This window comes from Pectinophora gossypiella, unplaced genomic scaffold (genome assembly GCF_024362695.1).
Source record: "Pectinophora gossypiella unplaced genomic scaffold, ilPecGoss1.1 Pgos_30, whole genome shotgun sequence".
Classification (NCBI taxonomy): domain Eukaryota; kingdom Metazoa; phylum Arthropoda; class Insecta; order Lepidoptera; family Gelechiidae; genus Pectinophora; species Pectinophora gossypiella.
The window spans coordinates 986,415-995,703 of NW_026063240.1; the positions used below are offsets into that span (position 1 = coordinate 986,415).

Here is a 9,289-nt window from a genome sequence, read left to right on the forward strand (position 1 = left end):
GCAGCGTTGGGTAAAAATCGCCTGTAAAAATTCGCCATACCTAAAAAGCGCCTCAATTGCCTAACATTTTTAGGGATTGGGAACTCTTTTATGGCTTGGACTTTGGATTGTAGAGGTTTAGTACCGGATTCGGAAATTTGGTAACCCAAAAATTTTACTTGGTTTACTCCAAAGACGCATTTGGAGGTGTTGATGAGGATGCCGTATTCTTTCATGCGGCTAAAAATCGTTTGTAAGTGGATCTCGTGTTGCTCCTCGTTAATTGAGAACACCAGAAAATCATCGAGATAGCAGAAAACAAAATCGAGTCCTCTCGTCATCTCATCAACAAACCTCTGAAAGGTTTGAGCGGCATTTCTCAGTCCAAATGTCATAAAAGGGAACTCATAAAGTCCAAAAGGCGTTGTAATTGCCGTCTTATGTATATCTTCCTCGTAGACTGGGATCTGATTATAGGCTTTCACCAGATCAATGGTGCTGAAAACTTTGCAACCAGAGATGTTATGGGCGAAATCGTGAATATGCCTAATGGGATACCTATCTGGGATAGTGCGCGCATTTAACATACGATAATCGCCGCATGGTCTCCAATTATTGTCGGGTTTTGGCGCCAAGTGCAATGGGGAAGCCCAGGGACTATCAGAGGGTCTTGCTGTGCCGTCATTCAGCATAAGTTGGAATTCCTTCTTTGCTATGTTAAGCTTGTCTGGGGCGAGTCTACGGGGAGTGCTATATACGGGTGGTCCGGGGGTGGTCCTAATATGGTGTACTGTATTGTGTTTCGGAGTTCGCGGTGTGCCTGAAGGGCGAGTTATCTCCGGGAACCTACTCAATACTTCATGATACCGTGTGTCACCTGTTATAACCTTAACCGAGCATACATTTGTTTTAGCTAAAGTAGCATCAGAACATAGTGTTGTAGTATTATCAATTAAACGTTGATTACTGCAATCTACAACAAGATTATAAAAACTTAAAAAATCTACACCAATGATCGCTTTTGTTACATTAGCTACAGTGAAACGCCATGGAAAACTACGTCTTAAACCTAAATTTAGATTTAATTCTATGTTTCCGTAAGTGTCTATGGCGGTTCCGTTAGCTGCACATAGCTGAAAGTTGGTCTTCGGTCGTCGCTCGCGTAGTGCCGAATAAGGGTAGACGCACAGGTCGCTACCGGTATCCACCAGGAACTGCATAGCTGAACTGCGGTCTGTCACGAATAGGCGACCTTTGGAGCCAGGGCAATCGTCAGCCGCCATTAGCGACTGCCCATCGAGTTTTCCGCCTTGTAATCGCACGGTTTCAAGCACTTGCTAGCTTTGGAGCCAAACTTCGCGTGGTACCAACATACTGGATACTTCCTGTACGATGAGTTTGAACGAGACCTCTGGCGTGAGGATGTACGACGCTGCTGGGGCCTGGAACGGTCATAAGAACGTCTCGTAGCCCTTGTATGATCCTCCAGCTTCAACGCCAGATGCTCCACCATTTTCCTCAGCTCTGCAATTTCGTTGTTTGCGCCACCGCCATATGGTGCAATAGCGGGGGCAGCCGATGAAGTGGACGCGACGTTTGGTTGTGTGATCTCTTGTATGCGATCTGCTAGGTCCGCGAGTTGTTGCACCGAATGAGTAGGCTGAGATGCTAGCACAGTCTGAATGTTATTGGGTAGGCGATTACTCCAAATAGTCCTTATAAAATCTTCCGGGACAGAGGGTCCTGCCAAATCCAACAAGTGTCGAAGAAATTGTGAGGGTTTCCGATCACCTAATTCCTCATGTATCAGCAACTGCTTTACTTTTTTCTCATGCGATGCGGAGAGGCGTCGGATCAGTTCGGTTTTCACTTTCTCATAACGGTTCTTGGCTGGAGGTTGGATTATAATATCTTTCACGGCCTTTGCGTGATTCAAATCTAAGTTACTCAGTACACAATTAAACTTGACGGAGTCTTGTGTGATATCCAAGTTTTCAAACTGTCCTTCCAAGAGTGCAAACCATATCTCTGGTTCATCGGGTGAAAATGCCGGAACTTTCACGTTGGTCTTCGAAATTTCGGATGGGGCATTGGAATCACGCTTCCTTTTCTTGCGACATTGTTCAGTGTCCATGTTTACATTCCCATAGTCACTGTCGTGCTCACTCATTGCCTTCACGTTAGTCTTCGTCGTGTCGGATGATGTTTTGGAAACACGCTCCATTTTTCTGCGACGTTGTCGGGTATTCGTGTTCACATTCCTATCTTTCTGCGAAGATGCCGATTTAAGTGAATCTTCACTGTCGGGATCGCTCATTATATACTAGAATATAATGTATATTATGTAATCGTGCACTGTCGGGTCACCAGTTTAGTTGGTTGTGCGCTGGCAAGTGTAGGTGGTGTCGGAGGTCCACAAATAAATAAGCAGGGCACTCACTATTTACGTATTTATTACCAATCCACATATATATAGTTCCAGGTACACGGAAGCACACACAATATAAAGTTCAGAAGGAGTACACAGTTATATACATAGTTAATAAAATATATTAAGCAGTTTAGACACAAGAAAGATAGATAGCGTAGCACAAGTCACAAGAAGAAAGTACGGAAGAAAGTACATATGATAAGCAGTCTTTTAATTTAGCAAGGTACGTAATTTACGCGTGCGCGTCGAGAACGATAGCGGAGCGAAAGCAAAGCGACAAACGTCTCACGCCGAAGGTAAGTCTCGACTGCCGCGCAAGGACCTGCAGTATACCGGCGCGTGCGTCCGTCGACGCTACGTCACACGAGAACAAAGGAGCAGGTTCTCAGTGCGTGGTTCCAGTACACAACGTCAATTAATCAGGTGGTACGGCACGACAAAATAAGTATTTATAATATTAATTATTTAGTGTTTTTAATGCGAGTGTATCTTTATAATATATATATATATTAAAGGTAAGTATATGCTATATATTTATGTCGATATGTATTATATAATTTTATCTTATATAAATATATATGTATATTTTAAGTAATAAATTAATGAGTATATAGAATGTAAATATATAATTAAGATATATAAAGAGTGCCCTACAGGCATCTCGTATAGCAGCGGCGCGCAGCGACGCAGGTTTGGCGCAGTTGGTGCAGCTCAGTGCGCCACCAGTACACCCGACGACGTGGGGGAAGCGGTCTGGCTCTAGGCATCGACGCATCGCATACATTCGTAAGCGATGCGCCGAGCAGCTCCGCTCCCGCATCCACGTCCCCGGGTGGGCCGGCGTCCACCACCCAGCCCTCCATAATGGCCGCCTCCTCGGCCAGCTCACGGTCCAGTCGACCCAGCACCCAGCGAGGGCCCTCCTCAATAGAGGAGCGAGTCACTGGCACCGTTGTGGGGGCAGACGTAGAGACATCGAACCGGATATATCGGTGATCCGACAATGTCTCCACGTCTACCTCCACCTTCCACCCTTGAACTCTCCGGGCCATGGAGGGGGTTGTGAACGCGAGGTCCACGATTGACCCCCCCTGCTGGCGGACACAGGTGTTATTGGTGCCCCTGTTCAAAATCACCAGGCCCGAAGTCACCGCCCAGTCTTCTAGCTCCTCTCCGACTTCCGCGAGGGCCCCTTCGAAGTCGGCGAGGGGCCAACTTGGTGGGAAATACACCCCCACTACTGCAACTCCGCCAACGACAGCCAGCACGCATCCCCTACCCTTCGCTACCTTATCGAAGGGGGGGGGGGAGCCACTAGCGGCGGGGGCGAAGATGGCCACAGAGTTGCCGCGGTCGCTTAACCAGTCATCTCGGGCAGGGACCACGTATGGCTCAGCAACCACAGCCACGTGTATCAGCCACTCCGCCATGGTTTGGGCCAAAAGGTTCTGTGCCCTGGCGCAGTGGTTGATATTGGCCTGCAGGAAACGGATGGATGCCATTTATGGGTTGGTATCCATCCGCTCCTTCTTGGCTTTTTTGGCCTTGCGTCGCCGCTGAGATCTTGACAGCGGCGCGCTTTTTCCCGCCTTCGGGGCCTTTTTCGTCACTTTGTCTTCATCGGCGGTCTCTTCTGTAGTCTTCTTATTGTAGTGAAGTAACGGAAGATGTGTACGAGGACAGTTATCTACTCCACATCGGAGTGTTCTGCACGTATGTGCTACTGTACTAAGTTGGAGGCAACGGAAGCATAAACGGTGTTCTTTAGCCAAGCTCCATCGTGTGTCGCTATTTCCTTGCTTGAAACTGAAGCAGTCTGGTGTCTCGTGATTATTCTTCTTACAAATCAGGCAACTTGGCTGTCGCTGTTCTCTCTTTATTTCTGTGTGCTGTGTGCTGCTTGTCACAAAGGTACGGTGTGTCTGATGTCTGTGGCCTCCAAATGTGTCTCTATCTTCGATTACTTCTGGCGGTGCAAACTTACCGCAGCGTTCGGCTTCACGATTTATAAATCTGTTAAATTTGACCAAATCTGGTTCTTCATAGGACTGTTCGGTGACGAAGTCGAACCACCTGTACCGGAGCACTGGAGTCAGTTTCTCCACTAGTGACTTAACTATTTCGGGGTTGTACAGGTAGTGAATACGTTTCAGCACCTGGAGAGTTGCCACGCTGTTCTGAACTTTATTGGCGAACTGGCATATATCTTTCGGAGCATCGGTAGTTCGCTGAAGGTTTCGTAGGCGATCCAATTCGGAGAGCGCAATCGAATCTGGTCGGCCAAATCTGGTTTCGAGAGTCTTCAAAATCTCTTCGGGTTTCGCGTTCGCTATCAATAAACAATTCACTGCTTCACGAGCTTTCCCCTTCAGCGATCGACGGAGGCGCGCAGTATTTTCTATGTCGGTGAAGTAGCCCGCTGTTTCGGTATATGCGGCACTGTAGGCGAGCCACTCTTGATGCGCACCATTGAAAAACGGTAGCTCTCCGATGTACTTCGGTACTGTTGCTGGGTGCCCGGAACGTGCGGCCAGTGCAATGGCTGCAGCGAGTTCACTTATGTTTATATTGTTTTCTTCTGTCTCCGGTATCTTCTCTTCGGGCGGCGAATATGCGGCTGACGGTTCATTGACCTTTTTCTCGATGTATTCGGCACGTTGGCTGTTGGGGACATCATGGGGCGCGGCGGATTCTCGGAATTTTGTCGGTGCCACCACCGGTGCGGAAGAGGTCGCGATGCTCAATGCGGCTGAACGGAGAGGGGCATGGCAGGTCGTGGTGGGCTGTAGTACGTCGAACGATGCCTCCATGTTCATTTTAGTCGGCTGTAATACGGCGGGTTTCTGTTTCTCGGTGTCCCCTTGAAGTTCCAGCCACTGTTCTACCCTTTGATGGGTATCTATTTCTTCTATCTGCGAATCGATTTCTTCATTTTCCGATTCTTCGGCTTCAATTGCGCGGAGGCGTGCAATGGCCATCTCATATTTAGCACGAGCCACTTCTTTCCAGGCCTGTGCAAGTCTCTGTGATTTGCCAGATTTTCTCGATGACGGTGGTTTTCGGACGCTGTTAGACTTGACGGCGGGCTCGGCTGACGGTAGCTGTAGTAAGCTTTCAGTAGGTACCTGCATTTCTTCTACTTTCACTTCCGTGGGTTCAGTCGGTACATTAACATCAAGTACCTGTCGGTGAGTGACTTCTGATTGCGATCTGGTAACCGGCATCTTCCAGATTCTTCCTTACGACGATCCGGCTCGAAGGACCACGATGTGCGGGACACGGGTTTATCTTAGGATGCACCTAAGCGTCCTTTACACAAACTGTAGGGTAGTTCGCCGTAGAAGAAATACCACCGGTTACAACTCACGGTTTATTTACTATAAATCACACCGTTTAACAAGTTTGCTAATTATCAAAATGCACAGTTCGCCACTATTAAATAATAAAAAAACAAAAATAAAAAATAAAAATCGTTTATTACCTCCACACATAGTAATAAGTTACATTTTGACTTAAGTAATTAACTTATGTTTGTGGAGGCTGGAGCCTAAACTAGGTTACCCTGTACTATAGGCTCCAGACCTCCACCTCCAGAATAAATATGGACACTAGGGACACTGTTTGTACATAGAAAGAAAAAAGAATATTAGTAACAATTTTTCAGTTTGAATTTAAATAAAATAGACTATGCAGTAAAGTAAGTGTGAGTGAGTGTGTGTGTGTATATGTGTGTGTGCGAGTGTATGTTTGTGTGTACATGAGTGCGTGTGTGTATGTGTGTGTGTCTGTGAGTGTGTGTGTGAGCAAATACATGTGCGCGGAGGGGCGATTTAAGTTACCAATGCAGCCCTACGTCGAGTATGGACTTGGGATCGGAAAGGTATGAAGTACACTAGCCACTGCATTGGGTAAGTCAAACCAAGGTTTGTAGAAGTATTTCAACTTCATCATAGTTCATAGATAGTAACCAGGTAGTTACACTTTTTTACAGCGAATGTAAGTTAATGGGTATATATTATTATCTTTATTACACTTATTGTACAGATGAGAGCCCAAAAAACCATAGAAATTATAAGAAAATTTAGTTTTATGCGGCTCAGTGGCACAAACAATATCAGATCGCCTTTTTGTTAAATGCATAGGATCGAAAGTTGTTTGGGCATGTTTCTTTAAAATTGCTTGAAGAACAAATAATTTACGGACTGATAAGACTTGCCATTCATCATACAGTTGTGTAGTAGGGTAGAAATAAGACTGAAAGGAGGCAACTTTCAACACCGCACGTTGAGCAATTTCTGCACTTTTAAGGGTCGTTTTGTTAGTGCCTCCCCAAACAACGATACAATAGGAGATGATTGATTGACATATTGCAAAATACACCATTCTAATAACTTCAGTGTCAGCTATATTTCGGAGACATTTGAAAAAATAAATAAGTTTTCTTACTCGTTTAGATAAAGTATTTATATGCACTTTAAAGTTTAGATTGTGGTCAATATGAATACCTAAGTATTTAATAGTGTCTATTTTTTGCAAAGGTGGACACAAGCAATTTGAATTAGTATTTGAACAGTTGTGCGCGATCAGATTGAATTCATCAGAAGTTTTAGCAAGGTTTTTTATTTTAAAGGACATGTATTTGGTCTTGTCGGTATTAATAGTTAAAAGGTTAACACGTAGCCAGGACAAAATTTCATTCAGACCGATTTGGGCTGTTTGGTATACCTCTTCCCAAGTTGGAGAGCGAAATATTAGAGCCGTGTCATCAGCAAATGAAATTATTTTGCCATTTGTGAGCCGAAATTGGCACAAATCGTTGATGAAAATTAAAAATAATGTGGGACCAAGTATACTTCCTTGGGGTACCCCGTAAGTGATCGGCAAATCACCACTCTCAAGGTCATCAATCTTCACAACCTGTCTTCGGTTGCTTAGATAACTTTCAAAAAGTTTTAGCTGGAGTCCTCTAATTCCTAGAAGTTCCAGTTTATGAAGAAGTAATGGGATAGAAATAGTGTCAAACGCTTTTGCGAGATCTAAAAATATAGATATACATTTATCACCCGCATCGAGACCCTCAACAACAAAGTCGACAAGTTCACCAACCGCATCAGATGTTGACCTAGCTTTCCTGAAGCCAAACTGTTGGGAAGACAAAAGATTGTTATCTTCCAGGTATTTAATAAGTCTACCGTTATACTATATAAATACACTCGCCATAATAAAAACTGTTTGCAAAAGTTCACACAAAAATAATTAGATTGACTCGCTCACTCACTCACTCACTCGAAAGTTCGATAGTGTCACAACACTGCGCGGATAGCAGATTCTTCAGTCCACTGATATGATTACGCGAGCGTTTTACACGGAATATCTCACTGTTAAATCACAAAACTTCACTATGCAATATTTCACGGTTCACTGACACTGTAGAATTTACGGAATTTACTTTACGGAAAAATCACCACTATTATACTGCACTATAATAACACGGTAGGTACTTACGAACGCGACGGAAAATAAACGGACAGAAATTCACTTTAAAACCGGGCACTGAACTACACACACACACACTATTTCACTGTAATACTGCACTGGAACTCACTCACTATTCTTCTTGCTCCGAACTGCTTCGATTTCTTCTCGGAAGTGATCTGTTTCCTCTTCGGAAGAGAACTGTGGACTGTGCTGCCGGATGTCGTCGTCACGTCGCGGGCTGCGCCCGCGGCGGGGGGACACCTTCGGGGCAGTGCCCCCTTGGTGTTGGCGCTTTCGCCGCCCGCGAATACGGGCGGGGCACGGGGTTGGGCTACGGCGGGCGAAATTCGCCCCTCCGTAAGCCCTGTGTCAAATCCGGTGTTGCCGCCGGCGAGGTCGAAGCCGTCGATAGTGACGGCTGCCCTCAAGCCGGCGGACTGGGTCAGTCCAGTGCTGGGACCGCATCCTCGTCGAGCTCCTCCACCTCTACTAGCTCGCGAGGATACGGTTTCCAGTCGGGTGGGCGCGCGTGGTATGGAGCCAGATTCCGTAGGTGCACGAAATCTGACTCGTCCGCGCGCGCGAACATCCTGGTCGAGAGCTTGGAGATGTAGTCATCCAAGGTCTCGACTTTAAGGTCCCTCCGAATAACCTCGTTGCGGACAAATCTCGGCGCGTCCGCGATGATACGCAACGCCTTGGACTGCTGGGCCCGCAGTTTTTGGCGATTGGTCTCTGAGACCAATGCGTACCACGCGGGGGCGGCATAGGTAAGCCGTGACCTGATGTACGCCTTATACACGCCGAGCTTCATGCGCAGCGGGAGACTCGAGCGGAGAATGGGCCGGAGCAAAGCAGTGGCAGCCCCTGCCTGTCCGATCACATTCTTCGCGTGCTGGGCCATGGTGAGGTGACGGTCTATGGTCACGCCCAGGTATTTAGCCTGGTTTGACCACCCGATCTCCTCACCATGCAGCGTCAGATTCGGGGGATCCAGCCGACCACGCCCCACGGTGATCGCTTGGGTTTTACCCACGTTCACCGACAATCTCCACTTTGCCAGCCAGGCAGGGAGGGCATCCAGTGAACGCTGCATCTTCTTCGCGGCGTGCCTGAGGTTCAAGGACGTCGAGAAGAAGGCAGCGTCGTCGGCGTATAACGCCAACTTGGAGCCTCCCTCCACAGGGATATCATCTGTGTACCTGGAGTAGCAAACCGGAGAAAGGCAGCTACCCTGGGGAACTCCCGCAGCGATTGGACGGACTTGGGAAAGGGCGCCTTCCACTGCCACCTGGAAGCGCCTGTTCTCTAAGAAGGTGGCCACAGTCTTAACGACTCGCCGAGGAGTCGTAGACGTGGACAGCTTGTACACCAAGCCCGGATGCCATACGCGGTCGAACG

General features: G+C 47.0%; 2 protein-coding genes across 2 annotated transcripts; both read right to left on the reverse strand.

The window, feature by feature from the left end:
* Positions 1–1,261: 1,261 nt before the first annotated feature.
* On the reverse strand, positions 1,262–2,296 carry LOC126380886 (uncharacterized). The gene has a single exon (XM_050030466.1). The coding sequence runs from the start codon at positions 2,294–2,296 to the stop codon at positions 1,262–1,264; it is 1,035 nt and encodes a 344-aa protein (XP_049886423.1).
* A 764-nt stretch (positions 2,297–3,060) lies between these two features.
* Positions 3,061–3,840, reverse strand: LOC126380887 (uncharacterized). Its single transcript, XM_050030467.1, has one exon. It carries the CDS (start codon positions 3,838–3,840, stop codon positions 3,061–3,063), a length of 780 nt encoding a protein of 259 aa, XP_049886424.1.
* Between the last annotated feature and the right edge of the window lie 5,449 nt (positions 3,841–9,289).